This window comes from Zonotrichia albicollis, chromosome 1 (genome assembly GCF_047830755.1).
Source record: "Zonotrichia albicollis isolate bZonAlb1 chromosome 1, bZonAlb1.hap1, whole genome shotgun sequence".
NCBI classification, from domain to species: domain Eukaryota; kingdom Metazoa; phylum Chordata; class Aves; order Passeriformes; family Passerellidae; genus Zonotrichia; species Zonotrichia albicollis.
The window spans coordinates 43,510,050-43,527,225 of record NC_133819.1 but is presented as its reverse complement, the minus strand read 5'-3'; the positions used below and the strand labels follow the sequence as shown (position 1 = coordinate 43,527,225).

The window sequence follows — 17,176 nt, the reverse complement described above, 5'->3', positions numbered from 1 at the left end:
CTGATTTGCATGCTCCCATACCTCTTTTGTAACCAAGATGTATGATTATCATCCTTGCTACTCCACTGGAAATCACTGTGCATTATGGACTGAATGCCAGGCTGTGTTAGGCACAGAGCAAGCTTGATGCAACGTGCAGTGACCTGGCCAAAACCAGGCATGTGGTTGTATCAAACCATTCATAACCACACAGTGAATATGTGGTGACAGAGGAGCAACCCCTTAGGGAAGAATCCAGGTCAGTAGGTGAAAACACTGCTACTGCTGAACTCCTGTGTTTTTTCTGGCTCTGACAGGGGCAAGCTGAGAGCTGGACCAAAGCCTGGCTCTGCATCCTGGAGGAGCACAGGTGGCTGTGCAAGAGTGCAAGTGGTGAAATGAATGGGCTCTGGTCCCTTCAACTGAAATGGTTTTATTTAGCCCTATTTGATCATAGAATCATGGAATGGCTTGGGTTGCAAGGGATCAACCCCCATGCTAGATCATGTCCTTTATTTGCCCAGCTCTGCTTGCAAAGCAGGAGCTGAAAATGTTTAAATATTTCAAATGATTTCTGTATTCTGTATTTTCTTTGGAACTGCTGTTAATCCCTGTAAGCTGTTATGATTCACAATTTACTGGCATCAAGCCCTTGTCAGATAAGTACTGAATAATATAGTCAGAACATGATTCATTCATATGCTTTAGAAAAGAAACAATTCAGTTTGTAGTCTTCCAGTTCACTCCCTGAACATGAAAGATTACAATTTTAATTGAGTTTAGAGATAACTCTATTTTGTTTGTGCTGTTTGCTGTTTTCTCTTCTATCTTTACCTTTTCTGAGCTGTTCTCCCCCTTCCTCTTTCCATGCCCCTTTCCCCTCCTTCTTTCTCTCCTCACATTCACACCTTTTTTAATTACATGTGTTGCACACCTCCCTTTTTAATTTTGTCAATTTGAAATTTCTTACTAACAGAGGAAAATTATCTGATTTTGTCATAAAAAGGTATGTCAAGTAGAGCAGATCAACAGTTTATTCTTTTAAGACCAGAATTGAAAATTAAAGGCTTAATAATTGATTTTGCTGCCTCCAGTACTTTTAAAATATCTCCCTGGTACTTCTGATCTGACCTAAGACCAAAATTATGAGTGACAGCTTAATATCCAGGGATTCAAGTCTGGTATTGTCCTTGCAAGCTGTAAATTTCAGATTCTCAGGTATTTGCAACTAAAAGTGAGCTCTTAGTGTTTCTCTCTCCGCACTCCATGTTTTTTCCTTACCCCCATCCACTGCATCATTAGTACTGCTTGTGCTACTGTGTTGTTCCAGCATAGAGTGAGCGGGTTTTCATGCTGATGGTCTCCAAGGTCAGTTAAGTAGCATCCATACAAATGCTGCATTGGATTCAAGAGAATAAACTTAACGACAGCTACAGCTCCATAACATTGGGCTTTAATGGGAACCAATAAAATTAGTTCAGAACAAGTTGTGCAAGTGGCTGTCTAGGAGTTAATCTTTCAGATTTAATAAATTCAGAATTAATATAGAATGGTTTAGGCCTTTTTTCTTAAGAAACCATTAAGAATGCAGATTCCAAATTTCGATCTTTAAAAGCAACTGATTTTCAGAGAGCATAGTCCTGGCAACCTTTTTGAATCCAGGTATTGCTGCACTGCTGAATATCTCAAGCATCATCTGTCCCTGGGGCTTCTGAGGAGGTTGCAAAATGTCTTTAGTGTCTGACTAATTAATTTTACCTAGTGGAAGAGTTTTCTCCATCTCATTAATAGGAATAGCAAATCTTTTTCAGAATAAATGTAATATCCTGATTTCAATGATACTCTGTGACAGAAGGTACCACTGGTTAATGAGACAGGATTTTGAAATGTTCTTTATTTTGTCTCCTTATAATAAGCATATTTCTTTCCTTCCAGTAGCCCTTTTCACTCGACTTCCTAGTGAAATAGAAAATAGGATCATTATCTGTATCACTTTTACAGATTTACAAAACCATAATATTACCTCTATTCATCTCTTTTCCTGTAGGTGCAGTACAGCTCACTGAAATCTCTCTTCTCTCTGCCCCTATTAGTGTTTTGATTTGTCATTGCTCTTGCTCTGCTGCCAGTAGATAGCTTGAAGGATGGGTGTTTAAAACTGAGCAATGTCTCAAAAGGACAATATGGGATATTTTCAGATATTATTTTCTGCTATTGTGCTATATGGTATAGTTGAGATTAATGACAAAGTTTTTTCTAGCTGGTTGTATTTCTGTTCAGAAGACTGCAGTCTTGGAGCCCTGACAATTAATTTCTGTGTGCATTAATTTACATTGATCAATATGAACACTGAATCTGAACCCTCTCCCTGATTTTTCTTTCAGGGAGTGAAGTGGAAGACTACGAGCTGAATTGTTTCTCTTCTAAAGCATATGAATGAATCATGTTTCAGAGTACATTATTTAATACTTATCTGACAAGGGCTTGATGCCAGTAAATTGTGAATCATAACAGCTTACAGGGATTAACAGCAGTTCCAAAGAAAATACAGAAATCATTTGAAATATTTAAACAATTTAAGCAATGCCATAGATCTGCTCAGTCTTGGGTTCAGTAATATAAGCATGTTTGACTGAAAAAGTATCAGAAGTCATATGTATCTATGCTTCCATGACTACTCATGGTCCTTAAATAACCAGGTATAAAATTCATATTCTGATGCTTTTGCTTTTTTGATCTTCATGTCAAGTACTTCAGCTTTTTGAAAGTTATGCCACATTTAAATTTTCAAGGGAACCTATATAGAACAAAGAAATTATAAAAGGTGAAGTAGATATGACAGAGTAATTTTGTAAAGATTCTGCCAAGTCACAGTCCTCTTTTTCTTACTTGATTCTGTAAATTTCAGATTCTGTAGAACCAGCTTTTTTTTCCAGTTGCATGTTTCTCTCCTGTCCTTTCCCTTCATCAATCTGCCTCCAGCAGGACAGTGCAAGCAGTTTCCTTTTTTGTGTCAAGGACACTCTGGCCACCTTTAAACAAAACAAGTCAAAGTTCCTGCGGTTGCCTGAGGCCAAGGACATGACACTGCCCATGTCTTTTTGTCTCAGCTTTCTTCCTCCCAGCACAAACTGGTGATGCCCAAACTGCATTTGGGAGCAATGTCAAGCACAGCTGGACCTGATGCCTTGTGAAGGCTGACCTAGAACAGAGGCTGGACAGAGTTAAAGAATAAAGTAGGTATTTATCAAAAGGCCTCAATGGATACACCTTGGGCAGTACAAGAGCCCAGCCAGGGCTACACCCAAGCTGAACCCAAAATGGCCACTAAATGGACAACCAGTCACGAGGTCTCTCACTTTCATAATTTCTGGTCCATTAGCAAATTGGAGTTAATTGTCCAATTATAGCTTTAGATTATGAATTCTTGTTTTTTCTCTTCAGTCCACCATTGTTTATGATCTTGGGCCTGAAACTTGGATCAGTTGTCCTTGGTCCCCAGCTAGAGTGAGAATTGCTTTGTCCACCCACTCTGTGAAGAGAGCTTACCATCCCCCAACATGAAGCTCAGAACTACACACCAAAGCAGCACAGAATCTGAAAAATACAAAAGCCAAAGCCCTGAGGTTTGGTCTGAGGCATCAGACCCAGCACTGTCCCTGGGAGGTCTCTGGGGGTTCTGGTTGGCAGAAGCCAGTGCTGCACCAGAGAGGGTGCTCACAGATCATGTCTGTGGCTATGTCCCATTGCTTCAACCAGGGTTACAGGCCTGTTTCCTACTATAAATGATACCCAAATGTCTGAGCAAGTACTATGAAGAAAAAGGAAACTGGTTCTCACTTTTCTTCTTTTGAGTGAGTTTCAATTACAAAGAAAAGTCATTAGAGCAAATCCCTTTCCTACTGAAATGCCAGGCTGGGAAACAGGTCTGGAGTCTCTGATGCATGTGATTCACCCCTGAGGCAGGAGAAAAATCTTCTTTTCATTTTCTGACTGTAGTTTAAGTCCCTGAATGGCCTAACCCTTGACATAGCTTCCAGAAGCTGGGAAGCTGCTCTGCTTTCTTCTGCATGCTGCCCTGATAGCCCCGGGTCTTTTAGAGCAGCTCTGCCACACCACAAAAGGATTATCCTGGAAGTGAGAGAATTCTTGTCTGCCCTTCTGGGTCATTTTTTCCCTGCTGTGTCTCAGTAGTGCAGGATGAGCAGAATGAGGGCAGCAGGCTCAGCTGTAGGATTTGTTTCTCATATGATCAAGTGAAGGGTGGATGGGAAGACTAGAGGAGGTTATATTGTAAAACTCCACTGAGCCATTAAACTGCTCATTTACTAAACAGTAAATATTGGTAAACACCTTGTTTTTTGTGATAGAAGGGGAATACATTTAAATACATACATTTGAATTTTATTTTTATTCTGAAAGCTATCAGCTGCAATTTTTGAGGTGTGGTCAGGGGATGACATGATGATCTTTTTTATGCAAGGGATGTGTCATAAGTTTCCCTTCTTACCTTAAAAATCAAGCTCCAATAGCAAGTGAGAGTTAATTTCTTGGTCCCAGCTGCTTGAATCAGATTACCAGAGGTATGGCCCTAAATTCTGGTGGGCTACCTAATGAGAGTGTGTTGTCTCTGGCTGAGACAACAAAAAGTACTAAGCACAGAAGACCCCAGGACACACTAAAAAGCAGCCATATGGAGCCCCATCCTGAGGGGCTACATGATCCTGCTTCACTCTTTCACAATATAATGGCTGCACTTACTCAAAAAGGAGATGTGGGAGGTTCAAACATGAAGACAAGTGTCCTGACTGTGGAGGCAAGGTATTCTGGGTGCAGAATAACAGTGGGGGCTGTGCCACTGTGTGACTGGGAATGTGGGAGGCTCGCCACCAGAAGGAGAATCCAGGCTGCTGGAGGTATGACTTGTTGCTGCAGAGCAGAAGATGGAGCTGTAGATACAGGAGTGCCTACACTTGTTTACACACCAGAAGCACTGCAGTGGAATTCAGGCACTGGATGGGTTCAGGCATCTCCCAGTTGTATAACTGCTGCCAGCATTGAACTTAGACACTTATGTTCAACCCAAGTAAAATTCTAAGTAAAATTCTTTTTTAGTCTTTGTTTGTTCTTGCCCCAAATCAATTAACTACAGCTCCAAAGAGTTTGATTTTCTAATCCAGCCATGCTTAATCATTTATGTAAAACAAGATTGATTTTTCCCCCCCCCTTTCAGATTCTTTTCTAATGATTTCTTATTTCTTGCCCTCAAAGTGTGCCTGAATTCCCTGCATCCATTTGTAAGGGCTTTCCCTCTTCCAGGAGTGTTTAATCAAAGAGAATGCTATCAGCAGGTGGTTAGCATAGAATGTCAGCAGCCACTTCATTTCTGACATCTCTTGGGAAAAAAATGTTTCATTACCGTGCAAATGATGTTAGTCTTCCTTTCCAAGATCCATTGTCACCTGGTGTAACATATGGTACACAGAACTGTGCTCCCAAGATTTATGCAGCAGAGGGGACAGAGTTCTGCTTTCTTTCAAATTTTTCTTTAGGTTGTATCTGAAATATCATGGTGCCTTTACCAGCCTATGCCAGACAAAAGAACTGAGCAGCTTTAATGGGGTGCTATTATCTTTTTGGAGTCTGTGAATTATTCAGTTGATACTTGGAGTGGCCATCTCTTGAACTACACCAAAAATACTGAAGCTGCTAGCCTCTCCTGGGAATTTTTAAAAGTTCCAATCATGGTAGTTGGAATTCAACTTTTCCAAGGGCCGTGAAACCCTGTAAGTAGACTAGGGTAAACTTAGTCTGATTTATCAGAAGACTCGAGTACAGTTCAGTGACATCAGCGAGACTTCAGGATATGTCTGGAATCAAGCATATGTTTGAGTGAATTGTTAACCTCAAGTGTATGATCAAGTGCTTTGCTGACTCAGGGACAAGACATTCCTTGCAGCTTGTTGTTTTCCACTTTGCCATCTGGGAAGAGGCAGCTTGACAGCATGTGGGCTGTGTGAGACATTATTGCATTTCTGAAAGAGTATTAACAGCTTTGAAGTTTCCAGGTTCTCTGAATCAGGTATTTTTTTCTCCTGCATGTCTAACTGGGGTAAAATAACCTCACTGTAGTGTCTGAAAGCAAACTGACCATGCCAAGGCATTTTGGCAGGTTATCAGTCAATCTAAGCTTAATTAAAATAATCTTATGTTTTAGAGCAACTGCTAAAGATGCAGGTGGAAAGCTTTACAGAACCTACAGGCTTGGGACCATGAAATTGCCCCTTTCTGATATTTTAGGAAGTGCCTTTTGAGCAGCTGGACAACTGTAAGAACCCAAATTTGTAAACACTTTTAATCTGAGTCATATCTTCACTAGGCTCATTTTCTGAGCTTCATATTTATATGAAATAAATGTTGTTACAGGCTCTTCAGTCAACAAACTCTCTTGTTTCAGCCAGGTAATTCAAAAGCGTGGGTAATACAGACATGTTGCTGTATTTGTGGGGGAAGAACAAGACATCCTAATCTCTCAGTATTCTCCAAGTGATTTTAACTGCCCAAAAATACTAGGAGCTCAACTGAAAACTCTTCCATAACACACTCCCCCTAATCTGTTCAGTACACAACCCTACTTCTCCAATCCAGTACCCTTCCACTCTGCCATCACTTGACTTAGAAGCCATTTCTGTGCTGTTGAGACACTTTGCATTTCTCATAAGTGCATACAGAGGAATAAATGTTTATTGTAAAAATATTTCTCTATGGGTACTCTTATATTTTTTTTCATTCTTTTCCAGTGACAAAATGTTCCCAGCCTTTGGATTTGGAGCAAGAATACCCCCAGAATACAAAGTAGGTGCCTAAGTGTAATTTTCTAATTTCCTTGAGTTATGAGACACAAAATAAGGGAGAAATGGTGAAAGGCAAGGCAGTGGCAAACAGGAACAGCTCCTCTCCTTGTTATCTTCCATCTGGCTTTCTCATCCAGTGATACCTCACTGAAACCAGAAATCAGACAGGGCTAGACTTAAAACAATTGTTTGATGATACCCAAAATATTTTATGGTATTGGCAAAGCTTCGTTAGTGGATGCTAAGAGGAGAAATAATGTTTTGAGCATCCCTTGCCAAACATCTTCCTGAAAATAAAGACTTGAGAAGAATTTGGCAAAATTCCGTGTCATGGCGGACACAGTAATTGAGTCAACAATATTCTTGTATTTCTCTACCAGAAAGAGAAATACAAGAGCATGTAGCCATGCTAGAGAGAAGTAGTATCTATAAACAAAAAAAAAAAAAAACCAAAAACGAAACAAAAATAAAAACAACAACAAAAAATTTTAAAAGTGATCTGCAGTGATGCTGCAACTGTGAGCATAAATATGCCATCTAGTAGGCTTAGAGTGAAGACAGTGAAGTAAAAGAAGGAGCATCCACCCAAAAAGAAAGGCCCAAGAAAAAATAAGGAGAAATTCAAATCCTTTGTTTCACAGAGGTTGTGTGGGCAGAAGACTAGCTCTGCACAGATAAGAAACCAAAATCTTGGTGGGCAATCTGCAACCCAGGTGCTGTCTGAAAAGGAGAAGTATCAGCCATCTAATCATGCAGACTTCATCCAGTGTCCCCATGTGCCCTGCTCTGGGTTGTGTCTCTGGGCTGTGGCTGAGGTAGGGAGGTGAACACTAGCCAGGTAAGAATTTCTGAGAGGGATTGTGTGCATTCTGCCTTGTAAGGCATGAGTCAGCAGATGAACAAAAATGCGCCAGTGTGTTCCTCACGGCTTGTAGGCTTGAGACCTGCAGAAGAATAACAGTAGTGATGTACAGGAAATTTGATACACATCATGCAAACAGATGTCTAAGGTAAGTTCATGTATGTTTTAACAATAGTGCTTTCTCAGCTGGTCTGTGCCAGGCAAGGTGTTTTGCCTTGCTTTGTTCCTCAAGGGTAACTCCAGTGTTAGTGCTTTCCAAAGTCAGAGATGTCTTCCAGGGCTTTGATACACATTTTAATGTGGTATTACGAGCTCAAAACATCTGTGTCTGTTGTATGTTTGTTCCAACTGCAGCAGCTGACAACCATCACTGTTACTTAAGGTGGTGTGTCAGGGCCTGGTTGTTCCAGCATCTGCAAGGTGACCACTGGTGCATGGGGGAAACCTTACAACTTCTCCAGTCATAGGCAGTCATCCTTATCTAAGGACTGCTTGAAGGAAGGTGTTACTGTGTCAGCTGAAGTCTTTTCAGTGGTTTCCTGGAACAGATAAAGATCCCAGCACAAAGCTGCTCTTTTCAGCCAAAATAATCAACTGGTAGCACTGATGCTTCAGGTCACACGAACCTGTTGGCAACAATGCAGTTTTGTTAGACTCCAGTATCATTCTTCTCACCTGATTGTGAGAGCACATTTCAGGTGCTAGCTGGAAAACAGATGTCTTGCCAGAAAGTAACTTCAGGGGTCTGTGTAACCAATTGTTCCTGCAATCACAAACACCAATTGGTTTTCTGCTTTGGCAGAATTAGTGTTTGGATAATTTCCTGACAAATGCCCTTAAGAAACTCAGAGAATTGCACTGAACTTAGTAGTCCATGAATGAATGAGGAGTCTTATCCTGTAACATGAGCTTTCCTCAACAGTCTGTCTGTTGCTAACTTCTCAAAGCAAGAAAATAAATGAGACTCGGGACCTTCAGATTTAGCAAAGTTCAGGAAAAGTAAGGGTAAACTTCAGAAGATGAGGCTGCTTTCTTGTGGATTACATATGTGTGACTAAATAAAACAAATCCCAAAGTAAATGGAGATGCACCTGAATGCCGGAACAACATCTTTAATTTCTGCTATGGAAACTTGTGACAAAAAGTGACAAAGACAAAATGACATGACATTAGCTCTCAAACATAATAAAATTTTGAAGAAGGCAAGAACAACATTGCAGGGGACAAACTCTTCTGTGCCACAGTTGGGGACCAATAATCATCTTGGTGTCTATCACAGGCACATCCAGCTGGAACTGCATGAGGAGTTACCAGTCATCTGTGCCATAGTTCAGTCTCTCCCTATAATACTCTACACAGTCCATCAAAGTATCTGCCTTCTTAAAATAAACTATATCAATACTTTTGGGTCCCTGTTGGATTTGACTGCACTTCTGAATTCAAAGATACGTCCTTCAAGAGTGAAAGGTCACCTTCATCATGATGCATTATTAAATCAAGACCAATAAACCTGAAAATCCTTCAGTAATTTAGTCTACACTGGTATAAAGTGAATTCAAAGCCAACAATGATTAGTTTTTGATGTGGAAGATAGCAAGGATGCATAGGAAACGGAGAAGAAACAGATAAAATTAAAAGTAACAGAGACTGAAGGAAAAAAAATGCTGCCAAGTTTCTTCCTTGACCTTTTATTTCCTGCTGCAAAAATGTGCTAACATGCTAGACACCACAGCAACAGTGCAGATCTGGTGCTATTCAAATGAGCTTTTCATGTTTTCAGTCACAGGTGCTACAAGTCATACATACCATACATTTGTTTTACTAAAGGAGAGCGGTGCCACTACTGTAACAATTTTACATCTTCAAATTTAAGTTGAATCATATGAGAACTTCTAAGTTCTGACCCCATCATGTGGATAAATCAGCTTCCCATTAATTTAGAGTGTCTGTTTTCAAGCCTCCAGTCCTAATGAAGTGATCTAACCTGCTCATAGCACGTTGGTCTCTGCACTCCAGCATCTGGTCTTTTATTTCTTTCAGTAGACAACAAATTGAAATAGGGCTATGGAAGAAATTACTCCCACTGCCAAGGGTTCCTAAGTAACCACGGAGCCCCCATACAACCTAAATAACATATCAGCAGTATCAGTTTCTATCTCTTCAGGCTCTTCATAAATCTCTTGATGTTCTACCCCTTTAAATCTTGTTTTTATATATGTTTTCCACAGAATTTCCATTTCAAGAGCACACTGCTATGTTGTGTTGACATTTTTTTCCCTCAGTTCATCTCCAAATGACACACTTCAGCTGTTAGTAGAAAATCAGCAGTTTCTTAGTGGCATAAGGAATCTGTGGAAGTGAAGGAAGCAGGACATGCCATATACATCATTCTTCATCAGTCTAGAGATCTTTCATCTAATATTCAACAATATGAGCTTCTTCCACAAAGACCTGACAAACACATCACCCTGTTCCTTGATCTAAGTAAAGCTCTGAGAGAAAAATTTCCCTAGAAGGTGAGTTTCTATCATACAAACTTCCAGATTTTTTTTTTGTTTTGGTGGTTTGGGGTTGGTTTTTTTTTGCAATGAAAGGAAGCATCTGAGAAGTCTGATGTAAAGTGAAGAGGTGGTAGATAATATGGACTCAGACATGGCTGTGAAAGGTCACAGTGAAGAGGAGGCAAGAAAGCAAACCACACACGCTGACTTCTTAGCAGGCAGGACTCAAAGGAGATGAAAAACTACACGGCAGCACAAAACTTACTGTTAAAATGAAAAGCAAGTTCAAATTGTGTCAGCCCCATGACAGGTGGATTGTCATTAATGAAGGCCTGTTCCCTAAAGGAGAACTGCAGCTGACACCTGAATAGATACTAAACAACTTGCAGTTTGTTTTAAGAGAGTCCTGGTTATTTCTGTATTTTTAGTGAAAGCTTCATTGCCTGCTTCTGCTGTGAATGTGTGCTGGAGACAAACTCACTGCAGTTACAGACACAGGGCAGCATCTTTACAGCCCTAACCTGCACTGGTTTGTTGGACAGCTGAGGGATTTGAGAAGTGCTGTGGTCTTTATGATTCCTGCACTGGCTAAAATATAAGCAAACCTGACAAAAAAAAAAAAAAAAAAGGATGTGTAGAAGACCAAGGGACAAAACAGAATTAGTCTCCTTATCCATGCAAGTTGGATTTAGACATGGAAACTTGGGCAGCATGTACAAAAGTGAAGAATAAAGGGAAATAAGTGGCCCAGCTTTGCCAAGCAGAAATACATCCAATGTATCTTAGTGAGAAACACAAGCTTTCCAGCTCCCAAGCTATTTGATTAATGAGCATTCTGAAAACAATAGCTTTTGACCAAAAGTGCTCGAAATTCATTAGTGTCTTAAGCTTTTGCAAAATATGCAGGCATTTAATATTTAGTTTTCTGAATGACAGCAGCTTAATAGCATTCAGTTTATTCACAGATAAGTGTCCAACATAGTTCATTTTGGCATTTACACTTGTATGCATCTATTGTTCATGGATTTTTTTACAATTTCTATTTAAATTATTAAGAAAGCATTCCTAGAAATCTGACTTTGTCACATTGTTTGTCAAATAGTCCTAGTACCATCACCACAGAGAAAAGCTGGAGCTGTTTGGGACATGAGGGTTAATTTCAATGAATTCAACAATTTAGAGAAGGGGAGGAAAGGATTATTATTTTTCAGAATTCAGGCATCCATATTCATAATTTGAAAATAAAAACCATAGCTTCTTATTTTAAAAAATAGAAATTCAGTTAAAGGAGTTTAAAAAATATGTAGGCCAAACTAGAATAACAAGTTTCAATGAAACTTGAATAAAATGCCTTTGCACAGTTCAAAAGCTTTCCAGCAATTTGCTTTATCAATGTTGGGGAATTTATTATTTTTCAGATTCCAAAATAGGGATTTTTTTGTGATTTGAGGTCTCTATCTGAATTCATCAAATATTTTTTTTAAGAAATCTCAAAAATTCTCATCAATTAGGAAATTCTCCTTTCCTTTCAGCCTAAATTAGAAACATTTCCAGCAAGGGCCATGCTATGAGAATGAATTTCATTGCATCCCAATATGAGGGATGTTATGCTATGTTAAATCAATGTCATTTTTTCTACAAAAGTGGCCATAAGCATGGGGAAATATTGTTATAATTCTTCCAAGAGTCTCGTGGGTGCCATCACATTGAAGGAAAACTGCAGGTGTTTGTCACTGTAAATGTACAGACAGTGGAGGAAGCATTATACAGTGGTAAAAAACAACATTTCTATAACTTGTCTTAGCAAAACTATTCTGTACTGTTTATTTAATTGTTAAATCCTCAAAAAGCCTGTTACTGTAATCTATATCATAATGCATGGTAGGGCTAGTTAATTTGCTTGTTAAAAATCTTGAAGGAATTGCCTGTGAAATAGTGTGTTCCTGGTGTAGGAAGTTCCTAGTAGTAGTGTAATAATGCCACATCCATGATGGTATCTGCTAAAGAATGTATCTGGAGCCCTGCAGAGGCAAAAGATTCATACAAGTGCAAGTGAACGTCTTTAGCTGCAGGCTTTGAGTGCAGTTCTGTGCAGCAGCCCAAGTAACACCAGGCTGATCCCATGTAATCACCTCTGCATGCCAGCATTTCTCTCTCCTTCCCTTTTACGGATTGATTTTATGGAGCAATGTTAAGAGAGGAGGGCTGAGCAGAGGGTCAGCTTCATATTTGAAACTTAGTCCAGGGTTGCAAAAATTTAGTCCAGTCACAAAACACTCAGGGTTTTGTGAGGACACTCCTTAATGTGAGGCTGACTTCCACCACAGACTGTGCTCTGCAGTTCTGGGCAAAATTCTCTGTGCCAGGTACTGATGTAAGGCAGCCATTCTGCATTTGTGTGACTTGAGACATTCCAGGATTTCCTGGCTGTTAGATCAATCCACAATACAAACCATCCTAGTAAATTATGTAAACATGCCTGCTTCTGAGCAGCCCAGTGTCTTCTTGTTTCCACTGAGGATTTCTCAGTCTTCAGCATCTTAAGTGTTCAAACTTTTGCCTCCTTTTTGGCATTCAGTTATCAGTTCTGGGAGTGTCACTCAAGGGTTGTGTCATTCAATATCAGAAAGATGCCATTGAGTATACCAGCTTTTGGTTCTATGTCATCAGTATGGTTTGCCCTTCAGTCACAAAACCCCTGCATGTTTAATTAGAAAAAGAAAAAAAAGGGAAAAAGAAAAAAAAGGAGAGAAACTCATCACCTTGCACTGTTTAGAAAGCAAAAGCATTGAATGTCTGATCCAAACCACTTTTTGACATGGATGAGCTTTACATGGAGTCCCATCAGGTAGCAGCCCAAGTTTAGTAAGGCCTTCAGTAGGTGGTATAAGTCTGAAGTCTCTGCTGGTTTGGACACTTGAGTTCTGGCCACCACAGGGAAGACAGCAAAGGAGCAGGCTGAAGCACACTTGGCTTTGCTTAACAGAGAGGGGGATGAGATCTGAGCATTTGAAGAAGCTCTGCTTAAAACATATGTGCTGTTGCCTTGCCTTGAGTGATGATTTCCTGTTTGTGATGTTTGTGAACCATCACTGAGATGCTCAAAGAATTTCTCTCCTCCACATTGTACTTAAATCTTGTTTAAATTGTGATATATTACTCAAGGAGCATAGGAAGCAAGCCAATGCTTCTGCACATTCATTGTGTTTCCTGTGCTGCCTTCAGGGTACATTTTAACACTGCTCGGTGAATCAGAATGACAACGTATGAGGGCCATTTGCTTTAGGAGGATAGCAGCTGATGCTCAGACAGTATTATTTTTTGGATCATTGTGCACACTGACTAGACTTGGGCTTTCCTTATTGGCCTGAACTGTTTTCTCTTAAATAATAGCCTGGGTCCCAAAGCTCTGAACCAGATAAATTGTTTGCATTATGTGATTCTGAAAGAGGTATGGCAACAAAAGCAACCAAACCATGCTTGCATGTGAGATTGAAGTACTGTATTCATAGCTTTTGAAAAGATTTGTATTTTCCTTTAGGTATAATTTCAAATGCATTTGGAATAAAGAAATAAAATCACTGAAGAGGCACAGTGTTGGAAGAATCAGTCTGCAATACATAAACATACACTGCCATCCTTTTTGTTTTTCTAACACAGTTAATGCAAAATACAGAAACCCTAAAGGAAAGAGTAAGGCTAATGAGCAGCAACAAAAAATATCAATGAGAAAACTCCCATAACAGTTTTTGACAGATCCAATTACCTTGGGCCTGCAGCTGGTTGTGAGACTGGCAGATAGCAGCTGGGCAAAGTGCACTGAGAGACACCCAGAGCAGCCAGGCAGAAGGGCTCTGAACACCTCTGAAGTGTATCTGGCAGCCCTGATCTTCTGTGCTGCTCCATGAGGAACAGAAACACTGACTTCCTGAACTATCTTCCATGGCCAAGTAGGACAGACTGAATGGAACATGTAAAACCCTCTCTAAGACTGATGCTTGGTGCAGGCATGCTGAATGCTGGGCGGAGGCAACTGCAGACTTCTCAGTGAAGTTTTGCCTCAATTCTTTCTCATCATGGTAGAAGTATTGCTTTATTTAACCTCTTAATAATGGCAGGCATCACTGTGGTGAGCAAGATAGCACATGATGGGGAAATTCCATTTCTCTATGAATAACTCTCTTTGGCTGTAATTAGTCAACTTACACCACTGCACTTTCACAGAAACTTCTCTGCAATCACAAATTTTATCTATGGGACCATTAGTCATAGACCAATTTCCATACCCTGCTGTATGGAGACATCTAAACTAGCAAATGGAACAGCAACATACAAAAAATAAATCTCTTCCTGCAAATAATCCTGGTTCCATTGTACAGGAGGTTTCTTTTCCACTTTTGGCACTTTTGAAGATTCTACAGAGATCTATAAAGCATTAAATGTGTATAATTGCAGTTATATAAATGCCTTCTTAAATCTGGGATGACACATCTAAATTGACCTTCAAATTATGCAAATTACCTGCTAAACTCCCAGCCACTTTTTGCAAGTCAAATATATATATACATATATGTATATATACATATATACATAAAATATATGTATATAAACCTATATGTATATTCACACATTATGCATTGTGGGACAAAATCTGAGCTTTTTCATTCAAGGAAAATTAAGACAAACAGAATTAAGAGGCTGGGCTTCAGACCCAAAGAGATTAAAGGGAATCAAGAGAAAGAAAAAGAAAAATGCAGGCAAGAATCAAACTTAAAGAGGAATTTTGGAATGGGAGACTTACAGTACCTAGCATTATTTAAGCATACAAAAGTCTTCTATTATTTTCCCAGGGGACCAAAGACAAAATACTTTGTTTTGTTAGAAAATCAGCTACTTTGTTGTATTCACAGTGAGTTCTTTTAAAAAACATCTCTGTAGGATTTAATGATAGACAGATTGAGAGACAGAGAGAGAGAGAGAGATATTGGAATATTCACAATGTGGAAGGAAAACCAAAGAGTCTTCAGGATTTTTTTTATTTATTTATTATGCCCCAGAGTGATGTAACATTTTAACCAACTTCAACTCCTTACACTTTTTACACTACTATTGCACAGTGGATCATTGATTTCTCCATAGAATTACTTTCCCACTACTTCTTCGCCTTAGAAGATGAACTGTTCACACAGTGAGGTCGGGATGCAGAAGTGAGCTGAGTTTCTGCAGTCACTGCTGTATCACAACCTGCATTCTCTCTCCTGCAGTCTGAGATGCTGAGCTAGGGAGAGCTGGCATTTAAATGGGTTCAGCAATAGATTCCTCTTCCTCAATGCCCAGCATTGATAGCCCAATCCTTACACCATGTTTATATGATTTTTTAATGTATTTGGGTGGGTTTTCTACGTGACTTGTTTTGCTTTGTTTTGTTGTTTTTGTTGTTATTGACAAATTTGATTCCAGTTTTGCTGCTTTGGTTCTGCAGGGAGCTCCAGCTGGGACTATATTTCACACTTAATGGCTGAAAGCTTGAAAGGTCTCCAGTTTAGCACAGAAAAAATGTCAAGAGTGTTTAACCACAAGTCTTCTTGGAATAATTTTTCTGACAACAGTCTTCTTTTCTTTCCATTTATCTGCAGGTCTCTCATGACTTTGCAATCAATTTCAATGAAGACAACCCAGAATGTGCAGGTAATGCTCACAGTAGGACAGACTGCCATAGTTTTGCTGTGGGCAAAAAAATGTGCATTTTTTATTGCATCATCTGAGTATTATTCAAAGTGGTTTTATTGAAGAGGGCAGCTAGGATCTGGAGACCTGACAGACTCCAAACCATTGAGCTTGACTTTAGAAATCTTGGAAAGTGCCATATAATAATTTCCTGAAAAGCTGGTGGACATTCAGCACTTGGACTTCCTGGAATCACTTGCATTTCTGAGAACTAGACTAATTTAAAATCTTCAGCTACCTCAACATCATAGGTTGTGCTGCTAAGAAGGACAGGATATGAAAAAGCAAGCTGTGAAGCTCTGTGATCAAAAATTCCCTCAGTTTAGAGCCAACTCTTTGACCAGATGTGTAGCCTGCTGCAAGTCAAGGGCAGGGAGGCAGCTGATGACTACTGTGGTGGAAAGAAACCTCCTTTTCTGAGAGCAAATGCAGCAGGAGGCTACAGTGCAAGATATTGGTGTGTTCTCCCAACAGTCATTAATCCTTGGTAATCGGAGGCCAGATTTATGTAGCAGATGTTGCTCTATGTCTTGTATTGCAAGTGAGATCTGCAGTTTAAAATCTCCTGCCACAATTCACACATTTTGTAAAAGACAATAACAGGAAAATGACCTCTAAATCCAGTAACAATTAAGAATTTTGCTTGGGTGATCATTGCTGTCTACAATCCACAGGTTGTTATTCTCCCTTATCCTTCTGCTTCCATCCAAATACTGAACTGGGTATTTCAAAATGCTCTTCCTGTTCAAGTTTTCTAGCTGCTCCTTTTAGCCCTTCTCAGGCTTATTAGTGGCTTTCTTTTGGGCATGGGCAGCAAACATGTTCAGGATGAGAAATAAGATGCAGAGAAATGAAGTGAGGAAAAGAAGAGAGGACAAGCAATTCAAGGGAAAGAGACATTAAAAGAATTTGGAGTTCATACATCTTAAATGCAAGACCCGTTTTTGGTTCAGTGGGCATTCCTGCTTTGTTATTGCACTTGAATTGTTGGACTGCCCCAGCCTTTGCAGGTCATGTGCTTGAAATGCAATTGGGCAAAAGTCCTACAGCTGCCTGATATGCTCACACAGCTTTTTACATTGCTTTTAAGGAGTCAAAAGAAGCAGGAGTTACATGTATGCACCTAGAAGTGCCTTGTAAGCCAGCTTGATGTTGAGACTTCAGTGTGGGGAGGCGGTGGGGAAGCAAAAGAGTCCTCAGAATTTCATCTGGACTGTCATATTTAATAATGTGTCATTAAAACAATTAACAGT

General features: G+C 39.7%; 1 protein-coding gene across 3 annotated transcripts in view; it reads left to right on the top strand.

The window, feature by feature from the left end:
* The window catches only part of CPNE4 (copine 4), a 226,518-nt gene that overhangs the window by 196,902 nt on the left and 12,440 nt on the right, over positions 1-17,176 (top strand). For all 3 annotated transcript variants that reach the window (XM_074539635.1, XM_005481004.4, XM_005481003.4), the window contains 2 exons: positions 6,780-6,834; positions 15,833-15,884. In XM_074539635.1, the coding sequence (XP_074395736.1) occupies positions 6,780-6,834; positions 15,833-15,884 (107 nt within the window). The remainder of the gene's footprint in view (positions 1-6,779; positions 6,835-15,832; positions 15,885-17,176) is intronic.